Raw genomic sequence first — 19,733 nt, forward strand, 5'->3', positions numbered from 1 at the left:
TTTGTGGCCAGTAGCACATTAATGTTTTCAGAAGAGTGTGGCGGGCGCCAACAATTTTTCAAGGCTTATTTTGTATTTGTACATTAAATAATATGAAAAACATCATATTTAATATTACATAATATATGAATCCAGAGAGAAGCTGGGGAGAAGCCACGAGGACAGAGAACACTGGGGCCTGCAGACCCGGAGAACTCTGTCCCTACCAGGCACGGGGCCCCAGCATCTCTCTCCTGCTGGGCATTAGGCGGGCCCCACACCTGCCAGGACAGGGCCAGCTCTAAGTTTTTTGCCGCCCCAACCAAAAAATTTTTTTGGCTGCCCCCCAACCCAGCCTCTCAGCTGTCACCAGCTCCCGGCACCTTGGGAGCTTCTTGGGTTCCCTCCTTGTCTCTCACAATCTCATCCCTCCCTGCTGCTTCTTAGCTCTAACCCTGCACGCACCCTCCCCATGTCCTGGCACCCCAGAATTATCTCCTCCCCCACTTCTCCTCTGTTCTCCCTTCACCTGTGGGGTCCTAAATGGCAACATTATGCGCTCTTCTATCAAAAGGGTAGCTCATTTGACTGTCACACAAGCCATGCATCAGTCATACACCTATTTACTCAATTTAGAATTTTACGGCAACATATTTTCCTCTTAAAATGAGGAAAAGGCATGAAAGTTACAGTTATTAATGTAGTTACTAATGTAGCCAATAAGGATACATTAAATGCAATTTTAAATTGACTGATGACACCAAAAAGGCACATGTCCAAAAATTATACTAGTGGGTGGGAGATAAGGCAGAAAGGAGGGGGCAAGGAAACTTGTTAAAACTTGCATGATGAATGAAGGTACAAAGTTATTACTACTCAGGTCCTTTAGAGACCCCCCAGTCGGGGCTGGCTTTAGGCCAATTTGGCTGATTCCCCCGAATTGGGCCCCGTGCCGATCGGGCAGTGTCTCTCCGGGAAGCAGCAGTGTTGCTGCTAGGCAACGAGAGACGCTGGTCAGCAGAGGGCTGAGGCAGAGGCAGCCGGGGCTGCTGCAGGTCAGGAGGGGGAAGGTGGGGGAGAAGGCACATGTGCTTTGCAGCCTTCCTTCCCCTCCTTTCCCCCCAACACTTACCTGGAGGAAACGCCGAGAGAGCTTCTGGTCCAGTGGGAGACAGGAATCTCTGCAGTGGACCTCACTCACCTGAGCAGCTGCTGGGGCTTCCAACGGTGAGTGTTTGACCCTGTGATTCCCCGTAGGTTTGTAATATTGGGTTGGTTTTGTGGTTTTCGGTGGTGTTGCTGTTTGAGGGTGAGTTTGTGCCTGCCTGTGTCTGTTTCAAAACTAAAGTCGGGATCATGTAACCCAGGAAAAAAGCCCCAAGCCGGTACTTAGTGCTGTGAATTCCAGGTGTGAGAGAGAGGGAGGTTTGGACAAGGAAATCAAATACAAGAGGGGAGAATGCAAGAGGTCTGCAACACGGCAGGCTGAGACTTTTATGTCCCGCCCATCCCCCACAGGGGGGGAAAATGAGGCACGGAATGATATGATTCCCCTCTCCAAATTATTTTGCAAAGGAAGGGGACTGGGCTCCTATCCAAACCAGTTCCCTTCCCATCAACTCTGCTTTCCCTGCTGCAAGACCACTGTAGGGGCTGAATATTTCCATGAAACGATGGCTCCTTCGTTTGCCCTGCAACAATAAAATAAACTGGCTTGGGGGGGTATAGCCCCCCCACTCCAAAGCTGTGTGGATATTAAGGTTTTTTTGGGGCGGGGGGGCATGATAATATTCGAGATCAATCAAATGTCCAGCTCAGCTTTCTAGCCATCCGGCAGCTCCAGGGCAGGGAAGGAAGCTGCTCTTGGTGCAGAGTGGTTGCAAAACAGGGGTGAATTTAGAGCGAGGGGGAGGGGTCCAGTTGAAATCCCGCCTGATGCAGCCATAGAGAATCGCTGGCGGCGCTGGGAGAGGCCAGGAGTGGAAGCAGGTGGCCTGGGGGTGGGGGGACATTTGTCCTCAGTCCTGTGCTCTGGAATGGACTAGTCTGGATAGTGGGTTCAGTCTAGTCTTCCAGCCTGTTGCTCTCACTGGGGTTTGTGGTTTTCATCTGGCTCCACCAAAAAGATCAAACAAGCCCAGTAGAAAAGGGGGGTGAGAGAGGCAGGAAAGGGTTTGTAAGAGGTAAAAGTGACCCATCAACGAAAGAGTAAAACCAGAGTTTGACTGGGTTCCCCCCACAGCCACCACTCTTGCAAACGCTGGGCAAGGGGCAGCCCTATTCCCCACCGAGGCTATAGTGAGGGGCAGCCAGGGAGGAAGGAAGCCACATGTGATGGCAGTCCCCTCCCCTCCCCCCCAAGCACCCACAACCCCCTCTCCACCCCCCAAACTGTCCCAGAGCCTGCATCCACCCCCTGCACTCCCTCCCAGAGCCTCCACCCCTCCACCCTTCTTGCACCCACCCCGGAGCCTGCACCCGGCATCCAAACTCCTTCCCACTCAGCCTGCGCAAAGCTCTCCTTGGTCTGGCTCCCAGACCCTCTCCAAGGGTTGCAGCTGTCTGGGGGTGCTGCTTTCCACACCTTCCTAATTCACACCTCATTCATTCAACAGGGCAACTGATTACCAAGTGGAGGGAAAATCTTATTCTATTTCTAGCAAAAAGACATTTTTCTTTTACCTTAATTACACTACCATTGGGGCCTGCTATAACATATTATCAAGGTTCAATACAAAGTCATATAAAAGTTACACAAAAATGCATAATGCAGATATTTATCTACAACTGCATTGATTGACTGCTGTGTGCAGTAATATAGTAAGCCCTGGGTCTTCGAAAGAAGCTTTATACTTGGGAGGGGGTGAGGTGGCGAGTCAGGGGTGAGCAAGCGGCGGGTGGACAAAGAGGCGAGCAGTGAGCCAGCAACTGTTCTAGGGGCAGGCATGGGGGTCTCTGGCAGGGGAGGGAGAAGTTGAAAGAGGCGAGTGGTGGATGGGAAACTGACTAGGAGGGACGCAGCAAGCCGCGGGGGGCTAGTGGGTGAAGAGAGGTGTGATGGTGGGGCTGAGCCTGGAGGGAGCAAGTCCTATTTTACTGCTGTGATCTGGTCACCCCACGTGTGCCGTTTCTTCCCTCCCCCCGGCCCAACCTTGTTTCGACGGGGTGGAGCTGGGGAAGGATGGTTTGTTTCCACGGGGTCAGGCGGCACTGGGTCGCGGGAGGAGGGGGCAATTTTATATTAATAAGGAAATTTTATAAATTTTAATAAAATAAACATTAGTGAAGAAAATCAGTTGTACCACTATCAAAACAAATTATTTTCCTAATATGAAAGTGCAAATCAGCTAATTAATATATGATGCAATGTATGTAATATTTAATTTTGTTATTACTTATAGAGTCATGGAAAGTAAATAATACATGGAAGAAATGAAAGCGGTTTAAGTGTTTTTTTGTTTTAATCATCCCTGCCGGGGCCCCATCAAAACTGTTCAAATTGGGCCCCGCACTTCCTAAAGTCGGCCCTGCCCACAGCTTCTAATAACCCAGGGGACAGGACTCCTTACCCAGTGAGGTCACATTCTCATAGTTCTCCTGCATGACGTCCCTGTAGAGGGCTCTCTGAATGGGGTCCAGCAGTGCCCATTCCCCCTTGCTGAAATGCACAGCCACCTCCTCAAAGGTCACCAACTCCTGGAACAGCAAGAGTCCAACACTCAATACCTGCTGCCCCACTCACAGCCCCACTATTCACAGAACAGCAGCACCAGTAAATGGAAGCTCCGGGAGGCACATGTTAACAGAGTCCCACCCCACCTTGCTTAGAGCAGCCAGGAGGCATCAGAGGGTAGAAAGAGAGAACCTTTTTATCTCCTAGCTGACAGACGGAGGCAGGGTCTTCACATTTATCACATACCTACTAGCCATGGCTAGATATAGGAGATAGGGCTGTCTTTGGACTCTGATGGTGGCTCCCTGGTAGAAATCCCAACACTTTCCAAATAAAATATATGGAAGAAAGGGAAATCAATAGTAAAGAATATAAGTGAGAAGGTCAGAATTGTAGAAATGACCAATCAATGAGAATAAGAAGGAAGTTTTTAAAAGTATATTAAGTACAAAACTAATCCTAACAAAGGTAGTTGTAAATAACTAGATGGAAATGGCAGAACTATCAAAAATAATGCAGAAGAGGTAAAAGTGTTCAATAAATATTTCTCTCCTGGATTTGGAGAAAAACAGATGATGTACTCGTATCATAAGATGTTGACAATGACAGTCTTTCCATTCCAACAGTAGCTCACAAGGACTGTAAACAGCAGCTAATAAAGTCAGACATGTTTAAATCAGCAGGTCCAGATAACTTGTATCCAAGAGCTTTAAAAGGCCTGGTGGAAGAGCGTGGTGGACTGTTAATGTTGATTTTAATTAGAACTTGGAACACTGGGGAAATTTCAGAAGACTGGAATAAAGCTAATGCTGTGCCAATATTTAAAAAGTGTAAAAGAGATGACCCAGCTAATTACAAGAGTGTCAGTCTGACATCGATACTGGACAAGATAATGGAGCAGCTGATACTGGATTTTATTAATAAAGAATTAAAGGAGGATAATATAATTAGTACCCATGAACAAAGGTTTATAGAAAATAGATCCTACCAAACTAACTGGATAGCTTTATTGGATGAGATCAAAAGTTTGGTTGCAGCTAATAATATTGATGTAATATACCTAGACTTCTGTAAGGCACATGACTTGGTTCAGCACAATATTTTGACTAAAAAACTAGAATGATACAAAATAAACACGACATACATTAAATAGATTAAAAACTGTGATTGTAAATGGGGAACCATGGTCCAGTGGATTTAATTCTTGCTAGTTCAATCAAGGATTGGATCTTGGCCCTGTGCTATTTAACATTCTTATCAATGACCTAGAAGAAAATATAAAATCATCACTGATAAAGTTTGCAGTTACCACAAAGATTGGGCGTGGTGGTAACTAATGAAGTGTCAGTAGATTCAGACTCCAGCACTGGAAGTCTGGGAAGTTTTCCAAGCCCTGGCTGGAGGGTTATTTCCTGTTCCACAAAGTGGGGAAGTTCCAGTCACAATTCCTGTGCCTTGAAATTAGGCCCTGACACTACACTCCATATTCACCATAGTGGTATGATTATAAAATGATTAGGACATAATTATGTGCAAGGACATTTTGTGCAAGATCCATCATGTTCAGTGTCATTGGAAAAGTTATGATTTGCGGAATATGATTGTCCTATTTGTGTGCATGTATCATGTTCGTATCTGAAGTTACAGATATTGACTATGTATCTGTCTTTCAAATGTGCTTACTCTGGGTAACACCCACAATGAGCCTTTCAGGTACAACCAACAAGCCAGATAGCGTTGATGGTTCATGAAAAAAGACAATGGACTATGGAAGAGCACAGCAGTCCTGTGAATGTTTCAGCCAGCCTAGGAGTCATGGCTGCTATGACTCAGCAGGCCATGCTAGGGACGTGACCAGACCACATAACACTAAACTCCTGTATTTTTCCACAAACTGGACTGGGAACTGAGTTTGGAACAAAGGGGTCCCGCCATATGGAAAAGCTACATAAGGTGGGGTGTGACATCATCTCTTGGCCTCATTCCGCACACAAGAAAACTCCTGGAAACACCTGAGGAACAAAGACTGAACTGGGGGAAAGTGTTGGTCCCAGGGTAAAGGGATTTCTAGCTTGTGTATGGAAACTTGGTGGACTGCTTGTACCATCAGTTAGGGTGAGAAATAGCTAATTCAAATTCTATCCAGACAGTATGTTAGGCTTAGTCTGAGTTTTTGGTTATTTGCTAAGTAATCTGCTTTGATCGGTTTGCTATCACTTATCGCTGGGAAATTGGCTGTTGTCATCTATCTGTGGCTTAGGTAAAGCACTCAGGTAGCTTAGCTGGATGCATGGTGCCACCTGCTGTCCTGTTATAGAGTCTGGAGAGGCTGGCTGAATCTCCAGCAAAGCAGTGTGAGAAGGGCCAGCCCAGCTTGAGGGTTAGAGGACACAGCGGTTCCCAGAAGCCCCCCAGACAGCATCCCGGGGTGACAACCCATCACACCCTACATTACACAAGTCTCAGCAGGTCTGTCACATCCTTTCCCCTCCCATTCCACACCCTAGATAGTTCCTGCCTCTCACTACCTCTAGCAGATCCCACCCTCCTATACATTTTCTTCTCCTCTCCCTCCAAGCAGAACCCACCACCAGCTCCGAGAGAATCCCTTACCTGAGCCAGCTCCATTGCAGCCGTTTCCTTCCCGCTGGGAGGAGGGGATGATTTGCGGTGAAACATGGACAATCTGTAGCCTGCCGGGGCGAGAAGGGCAATGTGAGAGAACTCGGACAGGGTTTCTGTCCTTTTCACATGTCGATTCCCCCCAGCATTTTTCCCTGGCAGTGGACATTCTAGATTTTGCTACACTGTGAAGCACAGAGTGACCTTTTTCCAGTACAGGCCTAGCCTCCTCCCACCAAGGCGTGATCCTCTGAGACATGGTGAAACCCTCCCAGTAGCAGAGTCTCTCTGTACACTTATAGTTTGTGGACGATACCAAGTTGGGAGGGGTTGCAAGTGCTTTGGAGGATAGAATTAAAATTCAAAATCGTCTGGACAAACCGGAGAAATGGTCTGAAGTATATAGGATGAAATTCAATAAGGAAAATTCCAAAGTACTCCACTTAAGAAGGAACAATCAGTTGCATACGTACAAGACAGGAAATGACTGCCTAGGAAGGAGCACTGCAGAAACAGATCTGGGAGTCACAGTGGATCACAAGCTAAATATGAGTCAACAGTGTTACACTGTTGCAAAAAAACCAAGTATAATTCTGAGATGTGTCTTGCTTACAATACTCCTCCTAATACAAGAAGTAATTCTTCCCCTCTACTCCGTACTGATTAGGTCTCAAATGGAGTAGTGTGTCCAGTTCTGGGTGCCACATTTCAGGAAAGATGTGGAAAAATTGGAGAAAGTCCAGAGAAGAGCAACAAAAATGATTAAAGGTCTAGAGAACATGACCTATGAGGGAAGACGGAAAAAATTATGTTTGTTTAGTCTGGAGAAGATATGATCAGCTTTCAAGTACATAAAAGTTGATTTCAAGGAGGAAGGAGAAACATTGGTCTTCTTAACCTCTGGGGACAGGACAAGAAGCAATGGGCTTAAACTGGAGCAAGGAAGGTTTAGGTTGGACATTAGGAAAAGCTCCCTAACTGTCAGGGTGGTTAAGCACTAGAATAAATTGCCTAGGGAGGTTGTGGAATCTCCATCACTGGGGATTTTTAAGAGCAGGCTGGACAAACACCTATCAGGGATGATCTAGATCAGGGGTGGCCAACATGTTGCTCTTTAGAATTTAATATGCGGCTCCTTGGATAGGCACCAACTCCGAGGTTGGAACTACAGGCACCAACTTTCCAATGTGCTGGGTGTGCTCACTTCTCAGCTATAGGCCATGCCCCCACTCCACCCCTTCCCACCCCAGTGTCCTGCATAGCATTAACAGCTGATCAGGAGGTGCGAGGAGGGAGGGAGGGTGCTGATTACTGTGGCTTCCCATAGGTGGGAGCCGCTGGGAGCAGGGGGTGGGAGCTGATGGGGGGGCTACTGACGTATTACTGTGATTCTTTGGCAATGTACTTTTCTAAATTCTGGCTTCTTCTCAGGCTCAGCTTGGCCACTCCTGGTCTAGATAATACTTCGTCCTGCCTTGAGCGCAGGGGATTGGACTAGCTACCTATCGAGGTCCCTTCCACTTCTGTGATTCTATGAATCAAAGGCCAGAATCAAGCAGAATCCAAAGAGTCACTTTGGAGGATTCTCCCTATCACTGTCACCAAGGCAGCTGTTTCAGGTTAACTAAGTTATTTGATGCTCCAGCCTTTATACAGTCTCTCCTGGGAGTGCCCCTTTCATCGGCTGGGCCTAGTTTTAGCTTTCGGGAAGCGTGACCGCAGGGCTCTGAGACTGGGCCTTTTTGCCTCAGCACATCTTGTTCCTTTCTGTAGTTCCCCAGTGAATCCAAATGAGTAGACATGCCTCATACAGACTGTGAGCATAAGAATGTGTTTAGTGTTTAGACTTTATTGAATGCTTGGGAGTTGCTGCCTGGGTTAATATCTCACTAGTTGCATTGTGAGCCTCTGTGGCTCTGTAAATCATTAGACAGGAGGGAGATTTTACCTAGGTGAAGTGCTGATTGGCAACAGAATGCATTACACCCTGCCTGGCAGGAAAGGTCCATCAACACCAGATAGACTATTATGGGACGTTGAAGAAGACATAAGACTATTGTTGTGCTCTTGATATCCCATTAGCTGAGTTTCCAGCTCAGAGCAGATGGTAGGCCAGGGATGAAAACTCCATACAGAAGGAACTGATTATCTGTATGCTGCTTGGACTCTGGGGGGGCAAAGTTTCTAGGCATAAGCAAGAGATCCCCAGCTGCTTAGCCGGGGTTAGTCCTAAAGAATATGTAGAGCTTGCTTATTATAGAAGCTTCTATTATCTTTGAAATTTAAGACCGCAACTCATCGGCATCTATAGGATTACCTGCTTTAACTTTGCAAACAACTCTCGTTTCCTTTTAAATAAATCTTAATACAGATTATGACGGGACTAGCTACAAGTGTTGTCTTTGTTGGAAGATGTAAGATTCAATTGACCTAAGGAAGTGACTGGTCCTTTGGGACTGGCAGTAACTTGAAAATTGCTGTGATTCGTGCTGTAAGGCAGTGGTTCTCAACCAGGGATCTGGAGCCCCCTGGGGGGCCGTTAGCAGCTTTCAAGGGGCTGCCAAGCAAGGTCGGCATTAGACTCGCTGAGGCTCAGGGCAGAAAGCTGAAGTCCCAGCACATGGGGCTGAAGTCCAGGGCCCTGAGCTCCACCACCAGGGCTGAAGCCAAAGCCTAAGCAATGTAGCTTTGTGGGGGCCCCTGTGGCATGGGGATGCAGGCGGTTGCCCTGCTTGCTATCCCTAATGCCGGCCCTGGATTTTGTATGCAGAAAACCAGTTATCGTGGCCCACATGGGCAGTGGAGTTTTTATAGCATGTGGGGGTGGGGGAAATGGGCGCACTCAGAAAGATATATGGGATCACCCAAGAGGACTGTCTGTGATTTCATGTTAATGCTGTTACAGTGCCTGAAGCATTTACCCTGGATTCTTGGTTGGTGAAATCTCCATACAGACCTCACAACCAATTTGGGGTTTGGGCCCTGCTTCTTACCAGTCTGTCTGAGGCTGGTGCTCATGTTCTCGAGTCACTGAAGACAGTGTTACGAAAAGAGGGGCTGTGACTTCCCCAAGGTCACTAAACAGGTCTGTGACAGAGCCAGAAACAGACTCTGTTAACTCCCGAGCCCCGACACCCGCAGCTTGGAAAGGTCCCCAGAGCACACTGTATTAGGCTACAGGAAGAGGTGTGCAGGGACTGCAAATGAGCTGCTCTGGCAAGACAACCTGCGCATCTACAGACAAACCACCTCGCTGGGGCTGTGTCCCCTGGGTCAGGAGAAGTCAGTGTCCAGTCCTGCGGGTCTGTGCTTCTGGCTCATACCTCCAGCACTCACTGCTGCCCCTCTCTTACCAGCTGCACTGTTCAGCCAACCCCAAGCCTCTGTGAGGTCACTTCTCCCCACCCCCACCACCTCAAACCTTCAAACTGGGACATGGTGCACTGGTACCAATCAGAGTGCACTAGTGTAAATTCTGTCTACACTAAGGGTTTGCACCAGTGCTTAAAACACCAGTGTGGCAGAGACCCTCAGAAACAGCAGTACGGTGGCACTAGAACCTATTTCTAGCTCTGTCACAGACAGCCTGGGTGACCTTGGACATGTCAATGTTTCTCCTCCCAACTTTAGTCTCTCTACCGAGCTGCCCACTGACTGGGGTCTCCTCTCTCTCCAGAGCTGCTTACCGCTAAAATCTGTGTGGGTGTCACCAGAGCTAAGGTAGTTCAGTTGTGGAATAGTCTTACAAGGGGGGGCTGTGGAGTCTCTTCCCCTGAAGGTTTTAAGAACAAGTAGGACAAAGCTCTGTCGGAGATAATCTACGTATACTTGGTCCTGCCTTGGCAGAGAGAGCTGGACTTGATGACATCTTGAGGTCCTGTCCAGCTCTACACTTCTGTGATGCTATGCAATATATACGTATAAAACACAACATACAGAATAAAACCCACCACAACATAACGTCAGGCAATATAGGGGGGAAAAAAACCCACTCTCCACAGCATAAAAGGGCAATACAAAAGGGAAAAAAAGCAAAACAATGCAAACTAACACACCCTAGGACAAAAGTACACAATGGAAAAGAGCTCAGCTCAAACCAACACAGCACAGGCACCAAACAAGCTGAGGCAAAACAATGCACCATAAAACTATGCAACACAGCATGGTGCAATCCCAGTTCCAAATGGCACCAAGCAAAACAGCTCAGCGTAGAACATGACACAGCAAAAGAGAGAATTATTTCAATGTAGGCCTGGAAGGGATCTTGAGAGGTCATCTACTCCAGCCTCCTGTGCTGAGGCAGAACCAAGTATCCCTAGACATTCCCAGACTGGAGTACCTCTAACCTGGTCTTAAAAACCTCCAATGAAGTAAATTCCACAACCTCCCTTGGAAGCCAATGCTTCCTGAGGCCTCATCTGGAGTACTGTGTCCAGTTTTGGGCCCCACACCACCAAGGATTGGAAAAAATTGGAAGCGTCCAGCGGAGGGCAACAAAATGATTAGGGGCTGGAGCACATGATTTATGAGGAGAAGCTGAGGGAACTGGGGATTGTTTAGCCTGCAGAAGAGAGATTGAGGGGAGAGTTGATAGCTGCTTCTTCAACTAACCTGAGAAAGGGATTCCAAAGAGGATGGATCTAGACTGTTCTCAGTTAGAGCTCCCATGACAGAATTAGAGAGAACTAATGGTCTCAAGTTGCAGTGGGAGGTTTAGACGTTGGATCTTGGAAAAAACTTTCTTTCCATAGGAGGCTGGTGAAACTGGAATGGGTTTACCTAGGGAGGTGTATGTGGCTCTTCTTCTTGGAGGTTTTTTAGGTGCGAGCTTGACAAAGCCCTGGCTGGATGATTTCAGTTGGGCAATTGTGTCCTCCTTTGGCGGAGGGTTGGACTAGACGGACCTCCTGAGGTCCCTTTTCCAACTCTGAAGTTCTATGATTCTAAGGCAAACACAGACCAAAACAATGCTGTACACACACGCGCTGGACTTGGGGTTAAGAGGAGAGGCAAGAATTCAAACAATCTGGGTTCGGTTTCCAGTTTTGCCCCAGATTCTCCATGCAAACTTGAGCAAATCACTTCAGCTCTCTGAGTTTCAGTTTCCCTATCTGTAAAATGGAGAGTCGCCTCCCACCATCGGCCTATTTAGCCTTTGAGCTTTTTGTGGCAAGGCCTCCCTGTCTTTGTGGGCATGTCTACACTGCAGTCAGACACCGGCGGCTGGCCCGTGCCCGCTGACTTGGGCTCACACAGCTCAGGCTGCAGGGCTGTTTAATTGTGGTGTCGATGTTCCGGCTGGGGCTGCAGCCCAAGGTCAGGCACCCTCCCACCTCACGGGGTCCTACAGCCTGGCTCCAGCCCGAGCCCAGACATCTACACTGCAATTAAACAGCCCCTTTGCCTGAGCCCTGTGAGCCTGAGTCAGCTGACATGGGCCAACTGGGGGTTTTTAATGGCCTGGTAAAGATACCTTTGGTGTCTGTTCAGCATCTGTCACAATGGGGACCCCTGATCTTGGTCAGTGTCTGTGCAGAGCCCTGCACAACAGGGGGCCGGATCTCAGTCAGAGGCTCTGCAACTCCCAGCATTACAGGATCCCTGATTTTGTTTGGGGTCCGTGCAGCATCTGGCAAAATGTGGGGGCAGGATCTGTTAGGGTCTGTGCAGTGCTCAGTACAGTAGTGGGGTGTGATCTGGGTTGGGATCAATTCAGTGCCAGGCCCAACGGGACACAGATCTCAGTCAAGGTTTCTCAAGTACCCTGAACAATGGAGGAAGCAATCTGGGCTGCAGTTGTGCGCTGCCCGGCACAAGGGGGGCAATTATCTCGGTCCAGGTCTCAGTTTTACCCAGCACAATGGGAGGCCTGATGTCTGTAGGGTCTCTGCAGTGCCCAGCACAACACGGGCGCAGATCTCAGTTGGTGTCTCCACAGCACCTGTCACAACAGTGGGCTCTGACCTCTGTTGGAGTCTCTGCAGCACCTGGCAGAACAGGGCCCCAGATCTCAGCTGGGGTCTCTGCAGCTCCAGGAACAACAAGATATCAGATTTTGTTTGCTGTCTCTGCAGCATCTGGCACGGTGGGAGCCTGATTTCACTTGGTGCTCATGCAAGGCCTGGCACAACAGGAGCCCGGAGCTCAGGCAGGGTCACTGTAGCACCCGGCACAACAAGGTCCCTGCTCTCTGTAGGGGTCTGTGAAGTTCCTGGCACAACCAGTGCTCCAAACTTGGTCAGGGTTTGTGCAGTGCCCAGCACACTCGGGGACCTGATCTCAGGCAAGACCTGCACCACGCTCAGTATAAGAGCCCTGATCTCAGTCAGACACTTGGGGAGAAAAGCAGGAAGATTTTCAATAATTTGATATCAGTATTTCAAAACTGAGGAGAAAATGGGACACAAACTAAATATTTGCTAATGTAAGAGAGAAGCACCAACATCTAGAGAGATTTTATGTCACCATTCAACAGTTCAAGAGAAAGGAGAAGAATGTGAGGGGATTATACAGTGATATTCAATCAACAACAGAATGGGACGGATTCTTCTTGTCACATATTCACATGGCCAGCAGAGCCCTGGGTGATGTCTTTTCACAGGGGAAAGGAGAGGGGCCGGAGTCAGAAGGTCACTGGCTGTGGGGAGGGGCTGACAGTGGGGTCTGGGAATGTGACTAGCAGGAGGTGCGGGGGCTACTGGGTTGGGCAGGGTGGGGGAGGGGAAGTAGCTGGACTGGGAAACCTGGGGCTGGGCCATCTCCATGGGGGACACTTGCTCCTCCCTCCCCTTCCTGGGCCTTCCCATGCCCTTTTGCCAGCAGACAGTGGCTCCCCCAGCCCAGCCCAGAGGTGTCCCTGTCTCAGGGCTCCCCCAACCTCTGCCCATTAACCCTCTGCCCAGTTCAGAAATCACTCAGGGGAACCATTTCCCACCTAAACAAGGACAAATCACTGCAGGCAAAAATAGGAGGAAGCACTCCAACCCTGAGATTTGAATTGGCTATTGGTGAAGAGGAGAGAAAATGAGGCACAATCAGGGGAGGGGAACAGGGAACTTCTCAGGGATTTGAGGAAAGGGGGGGGTCACCCTGGATGTTGCTCATTTCTTTCTAGAGAGAAAGGGGGCAGGATGGGAGAGGGTGGGGGGTCCCCAAGGGAGGGGGCAGCAGTAAATCCGAGGGGATCTGAGCCCCCCCCTTCTCTCGTCGCTCCTTGGGGGTCACCTCTTCTCCCCCCACCCCCCCGGCCATGTCCGGTCTGCACAGACATTTTCCATCCGCTCCTTTCCCAGGTCTCCCCCGACAGCCCAGTCTCACTCTCCCCCCGGCAGCCCCCGCCCGGCCCCACACAGGGACCCCAGTGGGGCCGGGCCCCTCCCCCCAGGATCCCCGCGTGGGGCCCCAGGGCAAAGCCTGGCCGGGCCGGGGGACGCTGGGCTCCTGCGGGGACAGCAGCTCCAAGCCCCCCGCGGGCGCTGCCCCCAGGGAGCAGATCCCGGCGCTGCGAGATGCCGGATTCACCCCACGGACGCTGGGGCAGAGTCACCGCCCGCCCCCGCCCCCGGGACGCGCTCCGGTACCTGGAGACTGCAGCTCCGCAGCGGGGTGAGCAGGACCCGGGCCGGGAACGGGGGGGTTAATGAAAGTCTCCCCGTCCCAGACCCCCCTTCACCGCCCGGGCTCCCAGCTCACGATGGAGCATCGGCACCGCCACGCTCACCCAGCAGATGATCACACTCCGCCCACTCCCCCATCTGCGCATGCCCACAGACGGGAAACGCAACCTGAACTACATCTCCCAGCCTGCCGCGGGGCCGCTTCCGCCCGCTCCAGCCCTGGGCAGGGAGGTGTTCAGCCGCTGAAATTGCGCATCCTCCGTGCAAGCCCCAGTGGGGCCGGGAGAAGCTGCTGCTGCTGCCGCCGCCTCCGTGTGAGCAGCTTCAGCTCCCTGTTGTGCGGCAGCTGTGACACCGCCCGGCGCCGGGGCTCGCTCCGCTACCTGGAGGCTGCAGCTCCGCAGCGGGGCGAGCAGAGCCCGGGGCGGCCCCAGGGCGGCTCCAGCGGGAGCAGGGCCTGGGCCGGGCACAGGAGGGTTAATTGAGGTCTCTCTTCCGCCGCGATCTGCGCATGCCCAGAGCTCCAACGACACAAACCTTTCTTCCTGCCCCGCAGAGGCTCCAACGACCCGCAGGACCCTGCTGGTCTCCCCTGCCAAATCGTCTACTTCCGCTCCAGAGAGATGCAGGAACTACATCTCCCAGCCTGCCCGGGTCTGCTTCCTCCGTCTCAGTTTCCTGGTGAGGTGTTGCGTTGCTTGCCAGCCAGACAGCGCTGCCGTCCTCCCTGTGAGCTGGCCCGCTGAGCAGCGCTACTTGCAGGCTGAGGTGGGGGAGTGCCGGGATTTAACCTGCGTCCCGCGGGGGGGGTTCTCACTGGAGCACCGCCCCCTGGTGCGAGCCCCGGGCTCTGCCGCCCCAGCCCCCCCGGAGCCCCAGCGTGACTAGACGCGGCCGGGTGGGCTGGGCCGGGCTGGGAGTTGACTTCCTGCCCGGTTCGAACCGGGAGAGGCCTTCGGAGCTGCCTGAGCCCCAGCTTTAGGCTGCACAGGATCGCGCCGGGCCCCGCCCGCTGGGATTGGGGGGCACTAGCCTGGGCCGGCGGGGTCCTGTGGGGGAGGGTGGTGTCGGGCGGGGGGAGAAGCTGGAGTGCGGGGGTAATCCTCTTTGACGGGGGGTGGCTGAACTGTCTGTGCAGCCAGGAATATCCGGGGCGGAGAGATAGCGGAGGACGTATATGGTATCCTGTCTGTGCCTTGGCCCGCCTGCCCCGATACAGTTCTCTTAGTTCTGCCCCTTTTCCCTCAGTTCACTTCATCAAACACGGCTATAAAATCGGGTAGACATTCCCGCCCCCTTCCAGTGATCAGTCTCTCTGGCTCCCCTGTAATCCCTCCGTCTCCTCTGTTTCTCTAAATTCCATTTAAATCTCCTTCGATGGGGGATTTTCCCTGTACTGCAGCGATTTGTCCTTATTGAGTGTGAGAAAATTTATGCCTGATCATTCCCAGAACGTGCTGCCTTGAGTGGGTTGGATGAGTATGCCTGTTCTTCTGCCCGGGCAGAGACGGAGCTACCCTACTCTACATTGACCCCCGCTATTATCTGAATCTAGTGTCTTCAAGATGAGTACAGTGCGTGCCATGCGTCATCCGCTAGCCAACCAACTTCCAGGAGAGAGGCCAGTATCGGTCCCCTGAATAACCCGCAGGTCAGATAAGTGATACAGACAATGACGTTTGCCGCCGCATCTCTGCTGAGACTTCCAGATACTCACTGTGTTGCTCCTAATTCCCTACTTGTTGCCACCTATATATACCAACACAGTTTGCCCCACCTGCCAACCAGTTTCCTAGTCACCTTGCCCATGCCCCACTGCGCCCCCTTCCCTTCACCCAGATCCTGTCCTATCCTCTCCCCCTCCCGCTCTCCCTCGCCCTTCAAAGCAGCTCGTCAAAGGTGCTCCTCTGCTTCCATTGAATGGTGCAGAGGGACTTCATCACTTTCTTATATTGGATCAATAGTAATATTAAAATCCAGTCCAACAGTCCCCCTTTTCCTTCTATTATTTAACGCAATACCATTTAAACCTCCTTATCTCACATTTTCATCTCAAGTTAATCATTGGTTAGCTATGTGACATGTATTCTCTGCAAATCTCAGACTGCTTACCCAAATTCCCTAAACATTTGCCCACTTTCTCTTCTACTTGTTTATTTTTAAATGATATGCCCTGAGTTTTTCTGTCTCTACTATAAATACTAAATCAAAATACAAAAAAAACTAAACCCTCTTCAGATTTTTGCAATAAGGATACAAAATTTTTTTTACTAAATGTTGCCCATTTTCTCTTTTCCCATACAAATATCTTGATGTGATAATACATCTCAGCTGTTTTACCTTCATATCAACAACTGAGATAAAAATCCCTCTGACATTTTCCCATACTTTTTCTCAACCCTGATTATTTAAAAATTAGATCCAAATATTCCTCAGATTCCGCACCTCTCTTTCATTTTCCTGAACATTATCTCAAATCCCTCGGGTTTTTTCATTCTTTCTATGTCATCATTCAACCTGCAATAAAAAATCCTCTCGGTTTGGCTGTTCCCCAATTCGCTAAATCCCCACCTTCTCCTTTCCTTGGACGGAACACTGTTGCCCTAGTTCGTTTTCCATCTTGGCTGTTGCAGGCTTAAATTGCTCAAGTGATCGTTCCTTTCTTTTCCACCTCTCCTTTGAGTAATTCATATCCTCCTTTATCTCTGTTCAAATCTTGCTGAAAAAGAGATCCAACCTCACCCATTTAATACCTCATCAAATCGAGAGGCCTCCCCGTTTCGGGGATCAGTGGTTCCCAGCTGGTAACAGAAATTGGCTGGATCCTTTTCTCCTTTCCAGCTGGCACAGGATAAGGAGGTCACTCTGAGAACAGTGTGAGTCCAGAAGTATCTCAAAGCCCATGACAAATGGTCTCTGTGAGGGATTGCTTCTCGCAGTGCTAAGATGTAGCCACCTCTGGGGTGGATCCATGGTGGCCATTGTTTGCTTGTGACAGAGCATGGAAATTTCTTCCTTATTTTGCCCTCCACACCTTGCATTCTCCTGTTTAAAGAAGCACCCCCCAGGGCTCCCTCTACCTGTGGGACTGGCCAACAGGGGGTGTTGATAACTTTCAATCCACTTATCAGACACTGTGAGGTAACGTGTGTGTGTGTGTCCGTGTGGGGAGATTGCAGCTGGAGCTGAAGGGGCATTGTGGTAGGGGGAGGCCTCTGGGTGGCTGGGCAGGGGGTACCCTAGTCAGGTTGTTGGGGGTTCTGGAGGTTTGGCGTTTTGGGGGGTGGTTCTGATGTGCGCAGCCCTGAGGCTATGGGTCCTGGAGGTGGGTATTGCTGGGGGCCTGGTAGCTGCAGAAGTGCGGGGGTGGGTGTGTCTTGGGGAGGTGGGGCAGGGGGTGCTTGGTGGTGTGCCGAGGGCTGTGTCTGGGCTTCCCGTACTAGCTCCTGTTGGGATCCCCGGAACTAGGTCAAGGTATGCCAGGCCAGCAGAGTGAGTGGTCCCACTGTAAAGCATCAGGGGGTCCCATGGGGGGGAGGGAAGGGGCTCCAGGTGAATGGCATGGCGGATCCTACTGGAGGTCAGGTGAGGGTCCAAGCAGGAAGTGGGGAAATCCCCTGGTGGGTAGTGAGGGACTGTGTTTCCAGTGGGGTCTCCCATTGGGGTGGAGGTCCCTGGCTCCTGGGAGTTCTTAGTGGGGGAAACCTTTTGGTATTCGCAACCTGGCAGTCATGGTCTGGTGGGGATTCCCTGGCTGGTGGAGTTTAAGGGGTATCTGGGATCCCTGGCCAGGGACTCTGGGGGCTGTCCCCCAGGGAATATCTAGTGGGCCCCTGGCTGGGGGTTGTGTCTGGGGAGCCTGCTTGTGGGCTCTGGGGACTGCTCCTGACCACGCTTCTTCTCTCTGATTAGCTTATGCCAGAATCTTGGCACAAAGCACTGCCCGACCTTCCCTGGCCGGGCCCAGTCACCATGATAACTGTCTATCCACTTATCAAACACTGTCAGGTGAAATCATAGATTTTGCTTTTCTCCCGTCTTGAAAACTGCAGGAGCTTTCGGTTCCACTGGGAAAATTCATGGTGCCCACCCTCAGTCCTTGTCCTAGTTCTGGTGGGTGAGGGAGGTGGGAGGGGGATTAGCACTGCCACACAATGGTCTCTTCCACAGCTTTCTAGACTCATTCTTTCTCAAATATGGTTTAATTGAGACCATGATTATCCAGAATCATTGCATGGAAAGACAAGGAGTGACTGAATGGACAGTGGGGCAAATGAGATTAGCAATTCTCCCTGTGAAGAGGGGCTCTCATTAGCTGCTCTCCCCAGAGAGCTAAAGGAGGGAAGCTGCTCAAATACTTGGTCCCTCTCTGCTCAGGATATTGGAGTTCAGCTTCCTGGGTCAGATGCTGCAGCCTCCATTGTGATCTGAGAGACCAGGCTTAGAAGCTGCTGCTCCCCCAGTGAGGATTCTGTCCTGGGAAGTGATGTTAATTTGAGCTTCTTCTCTGCCCAGCCCAGGAGATGACTTTCTCCAGCTGGTACTAGCCTCCTAGGGCAGCCCTGGGCCCTGTCAATACTAGCTTCTGAGCCAGAGACTCCAGGTTACTGGAAGAAACCAAGTGAAAATGCTGGGGTCTGGNAACACACGCATGCAGCCGAGTGATACCAACAAGGAGAGAGCAGAGCACCACACTGGTAGCCTCTGACAACACATCTGACAACAGTGACATATTGACAGAATGCACAAAGACATAAAGATTACCCGAGGAACTGTGTACAATAGGAACCTCTGAAAGACAGTGTTATACAATGGGGACTATTTGACCACAATCAGATACCTCTGCACAGTGGGTGCTGTTTGACCCAGGTCACAGCACGAGAGCCTTCCAGAAACTGGGAGGAAGAAAGAAAAGGTGGACGATGACAGCCTACAAGAACAACCAGAAACACCTGAGATACAAAGACTGAACAGTGAGAAGTGATTGTCCCAGCAATCTGGATGATGGGAAGACAGACACTTTAGCTCAGCTTAGCATACTGAGAACGAGAAGGATCTGACATTATCAACCACTGAAGATTAATCCAGGTGTGTATAATATATCTTGTGTCCCCATTATGCAGGCATAGACCTTTTTCTCACTGCTAATAACACTAATGAAAACAATACAAGACCAGTTAAGTTTTAACAGTGAAGACAAAGGCTAAAGAAAATGTCTCAAAAATTAAATGAGAGTGCAATGAGGTGACGTGTGAGTACCACAGTTCTGAGTGTAATTTTTGTGGTGATGCTTCTTTGCTCCTTACGTGTGTGATGCAGTGACAGAAGTGGAAGTCTGTATAAAGCACAACAGTAGATTTTCTGCCTGTGAGCTTGCTTTCCATAGGAAATTAAGTATTTCACATACTATTTATAATGCTTTTCTCTACTCTCAATATTTTGTGTGCATTCAATGTTTTTTTTATTAATAGATTGTATGTCCTACTATGCAGTGGAGAGGGACCACTAAAGATTTATTTTTAAATGTTCAGACTTTCATTAAGGTTTTTCATGCAATAGCCATGAAATTCCACTTGCAAAATATTTTTTAAACAGTCCTGAAAATATAGGAATGTGGAGTTGGTTGTTTCTTCTCCAGAAATGTGTTTGGTATCAAGTGTTTGTCTAATGGGTATTTTGAGGATGGCGACTAAGTATCACTTAAGGTTTCTTGAGTAATAAACATGTACATAAGGCTGTGAGGCTGGCCCTAAACCATGGTGGAGTTGATTTAAATCAAATTGATTTAAATCATGATTTAAATCATTAGTCAGGAAGACTCGATTTAATCATGGTTTTCTAGA

At 49.9% G+C, this 19,733-nt stretch overlaps 3 protein-coding genes across 12 annotated transcripts in view; 1 reads left to right on the top strand and 2 right to left on the bottom strand.

The window, feature by feature from the left end:
• Positions 1-14,427, bottom strand: part of LOC116836678 (uncharacterized) — a 22,081-nt gene extending 7,654 nt beyond the window's left edge. For 3 of the 10 annotated variants that reach the window (XM_032800439.2, XM_032800437.2, XM_075071439.1), the window contains exons 1-3: positions 14,274-14,329; positions 6,266-6,345; positions 3,549-3,675 (exon numbers count right to left, since the gene is read on the bottom strand). In XM_032800439.2, coding sequence (XP_032656330.1) covers positions 3,549-3,675; positions 6,266-6,331 — 193 coding nt within the window. In that variant the 5' untranslated portion in view covers positions 6,332-6,345; positions 14,274-14,329. Of the gene's footprint in view, positions 1-3,548; positions 3,676-4,796; positions 4,918-6,265; positions 6,349-13,854; positions 14,043-14,273 lie in introns of those variants that run through there. The other 7 variants (XM_075071444.1, XM_075071443.1, XM_075071442.1 and 4 more) reach the window with 5 other exon arrangements.
• Positions 1-19,733, bottom strand: part of LOC116824028 (uncharacterized) — a 131,761-nt gene that overhangs the window by 90,102 nt on the left and 21,926 nt on the right.
• The window catches only part of LOC116824027 (uncharacterized), a 124,465-nt gene that overhangs the window by 49,302 nt on the left and 55,430 nt on the right, over positions 1-19,733 (top strand). The window lies entirely within an intron of this gene.

Source organism: Chelonoidis abingdonii, chromosome 11 (genome assembly GCF_003597395.2).
Source record: "Chelonoidis abingdonii isolate Lonesome George chromosome 11, CheloAbing_2.0, whole genome shotgun sequence".
Lineage (NCBI taxonomy): Eukaryota > Metazoa > Chordata > Testudines > Testudinidae > Chelonoidis > Chelonoidis abingdonii.